Source organism: Sinocyclocheilus rhinocerous, unplaced genomic scaffold, assembly GCF_001515625.1.
Source record: "Sinocyclocheilus rhinocerous isolate Xijiao unplaced genomic scaffold, SAMN03320098_v1.1 scaffold990, whole genome shotgun sequence".
NCBI classification, from domain to species: Eukaryota; Metazoa; Chordata; class Actinopteri; order Cypriniformes; family Cyprinidae; genus Sinocyclocheilus; species Sinocyclocheilus rhinocerous.
In genome coordinates, this window is record NW_015652301.1 from 1250600 (window position 1) to 1261698 (window position 11099).

The 11099-nt window shown below is 36.0% G+C and overlaps 2 protein-coding genes across 2 annotated transcripts in view; both read right to left on the minus strand.

Annotated features, from left to right (window-relative positions):
- Positions 1-1919, minus strand: part of LOC107714590 (protein phosphatase PTC7 homolog) — a 17181-nt gene extending 15262 nt beyond the window's left edge. Inside the window, exon 1 of the mRNA XM_016520467.1 lies at positions 1333-1919. Within this exon, the coding sequence (XP_016375953.1) occupies positions 1333-1534 (202 nt within the window). The 5' untranslated portion in view covers positions 1535-1919. The remainder of the gene's footprint in view (positions 1-1332) is intronic.
- Positions 1920-8235: 6316 nt separating this feature from the next.
- myl2b (myosin, light chain 2b, regulatory, cardiac, slow) overlaps positions 8236-11099 on the minus strand; it is a 10315-nt gene continuing 7451 nt past the window's right edge. The window contains exons 5-7 of the mRNA XM_016520468.1: positions 10377-10455; positions 8833-8881; positions 8236-8593 (exon numbers count right to left, since the gene is read on the minus strand). Coding sequence (XP_016375954.1) covers positions 8489-8593; positions 8833-8881; positions 10377-10455 — 233 coding nt within the window. The 3' untranslated portion in view covers positions 8236-8488. The remainder of the gene's footprint in view (positions 8594-8832; positions 8882-10376; positions 10456-11099) is intronic.

Genomic DNA, 11099 nt, shown 5'->3' on the forward strand with positions numbered 1-11099 from the left:
GGCGCGACTCGGCAGTATGTTTAAGATTTCCCTTTGCGACCAGCACAGATCAGCTCTAGGCATGACGAAGCGGATATCGTCTTCTTTTGGAAGACCAAACAAAGTAGTTTTGCTTTCACAACGAAGCACACAGCGTCTTCACGACATGGCAACAACAATACTACAGTGAGAATAAAAGTTACGCCTTCTTTCTTTGCGTGAACATCTGGGCGGTGTTATGCAAATCTTCCCACATAGTGAGGTAGATATGTGGGGGCGTGTTCGAACGAGCCGTTTTAGGGGGGTGTGGCTGACTCTTAACTTTTATAAAGAATATCTCTTTGGATTTGAGACTTTAGTCTTTGCAAATTTACAGATCTTCTTTATGCACCAAGAGCTTGTAACACTCCAAAGAGAAAGGAAAAAATGAAATCGCATCATATGACCCCTTTAAGACTTAAAGTTCTGCATAATTAAGGGCGTGGCCACTTGAGTGACAGGTGGATTGCCACGGCTGTCACCACCGTCGAGCTAGGTAGGCGTGGCTTCAGCAACCTGCTCCCGCCTCTTTGCCCATTTTCGATTATCCGGGAGTGAGGCGTGGTGACACGCTGCCAAGATGGTGAAGGCCGCCTCCGCCCAATTTTGAGCTTCAAAAACGCTCTTCAGAAAACTACGGGTGACACTACGTCCATGTTTTTATACAGTCTATGGTAATAAAGTAATCATTAATACGTAATAATGAGACTGAAGAAGTGAGTCTGTTCAATTAAAAAGTGGGAACACTTAAATAATAACAAAATAAATTGACAACATGATCTTTGGAATGAAAGGACTGGGTAATTTCAGTAGGCTTATGGAACGGGTCGTTCTTAACACTACTGACGTCACAATGCGAAATGTTACTTTGTTGCCTGCAACGTTGGTTTAAAATTCCACACAGAACTGTTCATAACGGCCCGTTTGATGTCACTGTTACAAAATGTTACAACAGTGATTTTTATATTCATGTGCTTCATTATTCATAGTAACATTAATAAATGTGATAAATATATAGCAGTTATAAAACTGAAGCTTTGTTATTATGTTATATGTTTTATGTAAATGTATGTATTTTGTGTTTTAATAAAATGCATTATAAATTAACGTTCAAGTAAGATTAAACGGGGTTTTGCCAATTACTGACATATACAGTATGATGGCTATAAAGGCTTTTGTTGATGCACCTGATGTGCGCAGCTGTGACGTCAGAAGCGATTCAACCACGATGATACTTGACCAAACCAGTTCTCCTAAACAAAATGTCTTTGCATGTAACACAAAGGGCCTTTAATAGTTTTAATCATTACATACCTAACACATCAGCAGACCTGTGTCGGGCTATAAAGCACGCGTCGTCTCCATAACACATCCCTTTCTTCAAGATCCCCTTCCGAAAATCCTTCCCGAAGCCGAAGCTGGCGGACACCAGGCTGTAATCGCGGCTGTCGGTTTGAGAGAGTCCGCCGATGACCGCCCGGGCCACCAGTCTACCGTACGAGAGAACGGATAACATCACCCCCGGACTCCGCTGCAGGGGTGGTTTGGGTTCGTTAGAGGACTAGCTGCGGATCCACGGCTCGAGATGAAGTCTGGAGATGTCACAACAACCGCATCCACAATGTCAATCAACGGCGTTACACCAGCACCAACCTTCAAATCCTCGCTGTATTTAAGGATCAGTCACATTCAGCTCTCCATAGCGATCGATCCGATGGGATTCAGAACATCCAGGTCGATCCGGGTTTTGCAAAACTCTTTCTTCTCGCGCTGAGCCCCATCGCTGCGTGCTCCCGCTCGCGTGTCTGTCCGTGAGCTGCTGCCGAAGGCCGCGATGCGACTGAAGTCTTGTGACTGCTTTGACGTCAGACGCCGTTACGCAACCCGTGTACCTTTAATGGAGTAGGCCACAACCCTGTGAAACCGTGATAGGGAACATTTGCTTTTTGTCCAGTCCCTCTCTCAGGAATGGAACTCTTTCAGAAAGATATCATTACTGTCTCTTCTGTAATATCTTATTGGACTAATTCTTTTGGAAGAAAGTGTGGTCCTTACCTAACAAATATCTAATCACTAATAAGGTTAAAGAGATATCTTTTAAGTTGCTACACCGATTTTACCCTGTCCGTCATCATTTTTGGGATTGTGTCCATGAAGCTTTGAAATGAAGTTTTCATAATTCTAACAAGAATCTAAAAGACAAGTATTTTCTAATAAATCTATTTATTTTCCTAGATAAGTTTTTTTATACATAAATGCACATTTTTGTCTGTTAAACCTATTTTTTTGTAAAGACTTGAAATGTTATTTGGAAACTATCTCTTCTTCCAGCAATGTCAAAACCTTAAAATCCTATAGGTTGTGCACAATGTATAATATTTATGCTTTTTTATAATGTGATATTGACTACAAGGGAGGAAGGGATTTAGCACATTTTTTCCCCTTTCTCTTTCTTCTCTAATTTAATTTATTTTACATTATATATCACCCCTGGCTTAATGTTTTTTTGGGTTATTTTCTTGGTTCTTTGTATATTGTTTATATTATATCTCTTATTGGTGTTGTTGTAATCGGTTTTGAGCTGTAAATGTGTGTATTTACCTTTATATATGTTCAATAAAAAATAAAATAAAAAACTTTAATGGAGTATATGTATTTATATAAAAAAAAAAATTTAATGGAGACCAATGAAGGAGACCTGTTGACAGACACAGGCCAAGTTCATTTAACACTTTAATAAATCACATGAACAATTTTGCATAAAATTTTGATTTACTAACTAGAAATGTAAGGATGTAACCATTAAGTTAAAATACTGACCTATCCTTGGACCTGCACACGTCATTGTACACAAAAAGGTAAAGCATATTTTACAGATATTAAATATTTTGACTCTTGAATATTAATAAGTGGGTGTATTTTTGTGGTGATGCAGATAAAAATGAGTTTGGCCCATGTCTATTTCTGTTTGTTTTGGTGCTGTCTTGATATTGCAGCCCCTTCCTTGGTAAAATACAAAGATTATAGGATATCTATACAAAGGTTATAAACAATCATATTGTATTTTTATTTGTGATTCAGGATAGGACATTTGAAGAGTTATAGTCAATTTGGAGGTATAATGCACGTGGCCAGAGCTTTACTCTGAAACAGCTTGTGGTTTCAGTCACATCAGGACACAGTCCAAGAACATGGACTTACAAACCTCTGGTTAAAGGCCAGCTTTTGAAGTTCTCTGCACGTGTTAGTTGAACTTGGCTGAACCACAGCCTGTTCAAATGCATAAACTAGATCAGTACTGGCTCTGATGTGTTGATTTTGAATATTATCCACTTGCATTTAATTCTTGAAGGAATTAAAGCTGTACTGAGTGATAATTTGGTTATCGGTTGGAAACGTTGTAGGAAATCTGAACTCTTAGTCTGGTATAGTTTATAATACTCCAATTTCAAATGGAGTTGTTATGGTGTGTTATGAAACCCTCTATGAATTATGTAAGGCTTTGTCGCCATCTACTGGTCGTTCTCGCGCAGTACATTCTAGAAAAACAGGATTCATGACAAACTGTTTGTAGCACAAATAGTTTAACTGTTTATTGCACTTTATTCTTCTAGTTATTTAATAGCGACTAATGAATCGGAAGCCTCGCACATTAGCACGTTTCTATAACTGACCAGTTTAAAAAAATAACCTGAATGTATTTTAGATTTTTTTTTTTTTGCATTGATCTTAAATGTCTTGTATAGTTGTTAAATACTGTACTTTGTTCACCAAAAATAGTAAATCAAAATATAAATGTATAGTGACTGAATATATCAGATATTTGCCAAAACGTTCACACTATCTTGCACTTGCAAGCACTGGTATTTTCACTGCTAATGCAAGTTTAGTTGCTTCCTAATGTAAAAGCAGTCTAATATTGTTTCGTATGACTCAGTAATGTCAAACTTGGTTCTATGCCAGTGTTTTGATATACATTCAGGGAAAAAACACCTTGTCAAAGCACTGTAGAAATCAAGGTCATTCTATGTACTTGCTGTATAGAAACTTGTTGACCTATAACCTTGCAAACCTATGAAAGGGCCGTGAACTGTTGTGGCTTATGAAGTGGATGATTCGGGTTATATTATAGGAATTTGTGTTTGTTTAGACTGAGATGACTCACCTTAGCAGAAGTTTGTGTAAAAATGTGCCTTGACCGCTTTTGAGGTTCAGGGTTGTGCATGTAACAATCATAGACTGTATAAAAACATTGACGTAGTGTCCGTGACGTCACCCGTAGTTTTCTGAAGAGCGTTTTTGAAGCTCAAAGTGGGCGGAGCAGGCCGTCGCCATCTTGGCAGCGCGTCACTCCCGGATAATCGAAAATGGGCAAAAAGGCGGGAGCTGGTTGCTGAAGCCACGCCCACCTAGCTCGACGGCAGTGTCAGCAGTGGCAATCCACCTGTCACTCAAGTGGCCACGCCCTTAATTATGCAGAACTTTAAGGCTTAATATAATTTAAACGGATGAGTTATAAAAAAATTCACCCCCCTCACAGTTGTCATGAAGGGCACAATTAGCTATATAGACCAAAATCATTTTTTGAACCAGGCTGTAAACATGTTTTTTTCTGCTGTAAATTTGGGCATTTTAACATGGGGAGTCTATGGGATTGACTCCCTTTTGTAGCCAGCCTCTAGCGGCCACTTGACGAATTACAGTTTAAGTCACTTCCGCTTGGGTAACAATATAGCATTGGACGCCTTGCAAATAAATTACTCAGGCAGTAGGTGGCAGTAAATACTAATGTTAGAGGTCTTTTTACTCGTGTTTTCTGCAGAGTTTGGCTTCAGTGCCACTGAATGTGAGTTTGCAGTTTGTATTGAATGTGATGCAATACAAAGACTGCATACTAGGGCTGTGTTCGAAGCATCGATACTGTCACATACTTCTTGACGATACAGGTATCGATACAGCTGTGTCTCTATTGATATCGCAGCAGTGGACCGCGCTTTACCCATAATCCCACCGGTCACAATAGTGGCCGGTTAGAAGGTTTTCATTGATAAAGCTCTAAAAATGTTATTGACTGGTGTTTGAATGCATTTCCTGGAAATATGGAAAAAATAAAGGGTCTCAATTAAATATGTGCAGTGTCACATGGTTAGTGCAAATTGTCACATGACCAGGGCAGTTTATTTCATGTTTGCTCCATGAGAAGATGATGGCTGCATCAAAGCTCCAAAACAAAAGGCTATAAAGTATCTTAACAAAGATATGACAAAGATATTTGGGACATGTTATTTTTAAGGTGTCTAGCATTAATATATGAATTCACAATAATTCAGTTTTGTTGAGTGTGGTCATAGAATGAGGAAACATGTTGATGGCAACAATAGTGACCGGTGAGATAACATTGCATTTAGGTATACATATAAATCCAATTGCAGTTGTTAGTGAAGGCTGCACTAAAATGTTACAATGACAAAGTTACAGTGAATATTGCACTAAATTAAAAGTTCAAGTGTTACAAATAAGTTACAATATTGATGTTGTAATACTGGTAGCACTAATATAACAGTTTTATGATATACACTACCAATCAAAAGTTTTTGAACATTAAGATTTTTAATGTTTTTTAAAGAATTCTCTTCTGCTCACCAAGCCTGCATTTATTTGATCCAAAATACAAAAGCAGTAATATTGTGAAATAATTTTACTATTTAAAATAACTGCTTTCTATTTGAATATATTTTAAAATGTAATTTATTCCTGTGATTTCAAAGCTGATTTTTTTTAGCATCATTACACCCGTCTTCAGTGTCCTTCAGAAATCATTCTAATATTCTGATTTGCTGCTCAAAACACATTTATTTTTATTATGCTGACAACAGCTGAGTAGAATTTTCTCAGGTTTCTCTGATTAATAGAAAGTTCAGAAGAACAGTATTTATCTGAAATAGAAATCTTTTGTAACATTATAAATGTCTTTTTATTTCAGATAAATGCTGTTCTTCTATTCATCAAAGAATCCTAAAAAAATTTACTCAACTGTTTTAAATATTATTATTAATAATAATAATAACAAATGTTTTTTGAGCAGCAAATCAGAAAATTAGAATGATTTCTGAAGGATCATGTTACACTGAAGACTGGAGTAATGATGCTAAAAAAATCAGCATTTAAATCACAGGAATAAATAAAATATATTCAAATAGAAAGCAGTTATTTTAAATAGTAAAAATATTTCACAATATTACTGTTTTTGCTGTATTTTGGATCAAATAAATGTAGGCTTGGTGAGCAGAAGGGAATTCTTTAAAAAACATAAAAATCTTACAGTTCAAAAACTTTTGACTGGTAGTGTATCTGTTACAATAAAGTAACAATTTTGAAATACGTTGATGGTTGTATTTATTTATTTATTTTTTTGGTTGTATTTTTCTTTTATCTCAGTATTCCTATCAGTGTTGTATAAGGGTTTTTACGCATAATAGTAACCCTAGAATGTGATGAGACGGAGTTTAAAATAGCTGGGCTGAGATATATAAAAACTTTATAATTTTTTTTTTTTAGAAATATGTTAATTGAGTATTCACATTATCCCATAAATACAATTTTCCCCCCCCCCCCCCCTTCAAAAAATCATATAATATATAAAATATATAATAATTTCAAAGGGTTACTAATGACATATCATTTGGATATTTTCATGTCTGGTAAAATTTTAGGAATAAACTGGTTCTTTTGAATACAAGAACAGCGATTAAAACTGAGTGGGAAAAGTGCAAGGTTTCTTAAAAATAATGAATAGAGTATAATATATAGGCTCCAACAAGGTTTAATCTGGCAGCAGAGGAAAACAACCGGGGTTGCCTGATATAAAAATACGTAATCCTCGACACAGAGCTTCACACTTGCGAAATACGGAAAGATCTGCTAAATGTGGCACTTATTTTTGTCAACCTGGCAACCATGTGCACGCACTCTCTCTCCGCTGTGGATAAAAGCGCTGGCTTTCTGAAAACACCGGTAAGCTTGCAGTTTAGCCATCTCCTCTTCGATATTCTATTCTCAGAAAAGTGTAATTCATCAAGTGTTCATTTACGAGAGAGAGAGAGAGAGAGGCTGTGTATGTATGAATTACCTCAGTTTTTGCCGCGTTTCAGATCTTCAGCAGTGAAGCTATTTTATTGATAAAATTAAGTTAAATTGAATTGATTAAATTTAAATTGAGGTAAAATTTAGTTCAGTCACATATCGTATCGTGGCCTCTATCGTGATACGTACCGTATCGTGACTTTGCTGGCGATACACAGCCCTACTGCGTACTAAGTAATGGCAATAAAAGTCTTTCAATTGACTTGTCCTCGTGTGTTTAAAGGAATCACAACACGCAATGTGACCAGTGTAGTCTGATTCACAAATAAATGACTCGTATGAGCCGGTTATAACATACAGCACCACCAGTGTAATCCGATTCCCGAATAAATGACTCTTCTGAATCGGTTCTTTTTAGTGAATCAAAAACAAAGTGTCATTTGATTCTTGAATAAAATACTCTTATAAGCTGTTTCTTGTATTGAATCATAAATGAATGAATGAATGAATGAAAAAAATAAAACGTGGCCAATGTAGCCTGCTTCCCGAACTAATTGACTCTTATGAGCCGTTTTTTAGTGAACCAAAACCATAGGCCTACAGAGCTGTCAGTATTATCCATTTCCCGAATAAAAGACTCAGTTAATGAAATGCTCAAAAAGACGAGTGACCCGTTTGAATCATTTTCAGAAATTTAGAAATTCTGGACCTTTCAAAATGGTTACTGAATCAACATCAGACTCTATTAGGCTACTAAACTGCTACTCTACTATAATGAATTTACATGAATTTTTTTTTTCTATCAGTTTCATTTATTCACTTAAATCATTCCTACAAATGCATGAATGTCATTCATTAGATGAAGTGTTTGTATTCTGCTCAATTTTTTTTCAGAATTAACTTCACTTTTCTTCGTTTTTGCTCACCATACATCTTGTCTTATTTTCAACACGATAGACCTAATTATTATGTTTATAATGTCAAATCTTACAAATGTAGTTTTGTGAAATATTTTTGTTTTACAGGTGTGCTTGTATTGTTTTTCTTTATAATGAATCACACTTGCGTTGATATCTTTTTTTAGCTAATACAATGACATTCATACTTAATTGTGCAAATACTGTTTGTGGCTGCTGTAAATTCATATGAATGCAAATGTATAGTCTTATGAATAATTTTACTGCACATGTTTTATTAGGCACTGTTTATCAGTATACCCTCTAAAAATCACAAAACCATCTCTAATATTAAATGCATTTCATTCTCATTTGGTTTAATTGTTCAGTGCTGGAGATGAAAGACTATATAGCACAGGGCAATATTTGTGGTACCATACATGCAGAACTAGTCATGATGTTAAAATGACAGTTGTTGAATGTGAGATATTTCACTCTTGGTCCTTCTCCTCCCCGTGTGTGATGATGTAGACCAGATTCTTATAGTCCACATTACCTGCAGCGTCTGGAGGAAAAGCACTAAACATCTGCTCCGTCTGAGGAAAGATGGATGAAAAATAGCATTATAGTATGTATAGTATAGTGTGTGGTTTACGCAGTATAACATTCGCTAGTCATGTTCATAATCTATAGATAAACACAATATAATGTCATCACCTCTCGCTTTTCTATTTGCATAGAATATAAAAGTCATTGTGACATACAGCACAGTGCTGTCAAGGACACGGAGAGCTGAAGCGTTAGACATAAAAGAAATAATCTCAAGATGTCAAACCTCTTCTGAAGAAAATCGGTCTGCTTGCGTTGTCAACATCCGTGCCAAACTGCGACGAGAGACAAACTTCAGTTTGAGTTTTTGAAATAATCATATTACTTCTGGCAAACAATTAACACGCTCAAAAATGTTTAGGCATGAATTTAAAGTCCCCATGAAATCAAAATGAAAGTTTTTTGGGTGTTAGTATCAATATGTTAGTCTTAAGGTTATCTATAAGGCAGTGTGCTCCAAAACAGTGACAAAATTCGCATTTAGAAGATATAAGCATTCAAAGCTTGCAGTTCGTCACTTCCGCCAAAACGGCTCAACGATTTTTTTGACGTCACATCGTACTTCAGCTTCTCATCAAACGTTCTGTCCAATCAAATGCTCTCTAGAAGCCCCCTACACTATAAAATAGACGCTGAAGCCGCGGCTGAAATCGGTCACTTGTCCACAGAATTAGTATTTTCTGTACAGTGAATGGCACGTAGTGCACTATATAGGGGACAGGGAACGAGTCAAACAGTGTAAATATGCTTTCCATTGAGGAAAAAAAGAAGTCTGGTTTCGCGCTGCGTCACGCTAACCGCGGTGCGCACACACACAATGTATCGGAGCTATTTGAATTCTACACAGAATGCTATAGTTTATAGCAATATGGATGAGATTGTGGCTGGCATACCCTGTCAAATGCGGCTTTACGGAGCTCAACGGCTCTGAACGGCTCTAGCCCAAGCTGTGATATAAACGAACGCTATTGGCTATTTTAAAAAGGGGCGGGGCTGCTTGATATGTCCCACCCTGTCTTCCTGTTTCAGTTAAAATGACGTCAACACAGAGTAACACTGCCTGTTTCTAAGCATTTCAGGGGACCTTTAATATTTTAATTGCATTTAAAAATTTCCATTCATTTGGATTACACAGTTAAACTAATAAACCTAATATGATGCAAATTTTCAGTCATATATAAATGAAACGGATATGACTTCTGCACTCAAAAACATCACAGCATAGCATATTTGGTTTTGAAATCTATTTGATTTTATTTAAATAATCAGGTTTTTAAGCATTTATTCAAATTGCTTAGAATGAGCATGAACGTTGAGAAAACGTATTTATTCAGTTAAAAACTGAAAATGGTTCAAATATGGCTAGCTGTGGAACAAGCAATATTTCATTAGTTAAAACGTATGATATTGAAACAAATCGGATTTATTGATGCTAAATATATAAACCTGCTTATTGTGTTTTCAAACCACATTCAGCGTATTAATACTATTACAGAAATCTGTCTGACTGACAAATATGCATCACATTTTATGTTAAAACTGTAATACAAACTGAAGAAAATTTTATATGCAATTAAAATACAAAAAAATGTAATTTAGGCCAAAATATTTTTTTGAGTGCACATGCATGCATGATTTGAACAGTCTATATGTACTGCATCTATTACTTCAGTAGCTTGTAATGTCATAAGCTGCCAAACAAAGCAGAATCTCTGGAGAAATGGAATTACAGAGAAACAGGGCAGACTGTGTTGTTTTAATGGTACTCACAAATCCTTCCTCAAGGTCCCCTTTCCCTCTGGGTCGAACACTTTAAAGGCATTCAGAATGGTCTCCTCTGCATCAGCACCTGTTTTTTTTTTTTTTGAAAGGGCACATAGAAAACTGACTAGAGAGCTGACTGTGTTTAAAATCCTCCAAGAATGCAATAAGACATTCTTTGTACAGGATTCCTAGTGGAATTTCTATCACAGTTTGGGGCCGATCTTATGGGAATCATCATACAAGAGCTTCCAGAACATATAATTCCCTATAGGCCTATTACGATTCCCAATAGGATCAAATGCTTCTGTTGGACTTCAAAAGGAAAGGAAATCCCTGTGTGATTTCTTGTCCACTCATAGGACTTTATTCCAAAACACCTAGAGTTTTGTTTAAATGAAATACAATAAGTTTTTAAGAATAAAATTTTTATGTTTTTGAAAGAACCTCTTTCGCTCACCAAGACTGCATTTATGTTTTAAAAAATACAGTAAAAATTGTACTATTTTAAAATAGTATTAAAATGTTAAATAACTGTTTTCTATGTGAATATATTGTAAAATGTAATTTATTTCTGTGATCAAAGCTGAATTTTCAGCATCATTACTCCAGTCTTCAGTGTCACATGATTCTTCAGAAATCATTCTAATATGCTGATTTGCTGCTCAAGAAACATTTCTGATTATCATCAATGTTGAAAACAGATGTGCTGCTTCATATTTTTGTGGAAAC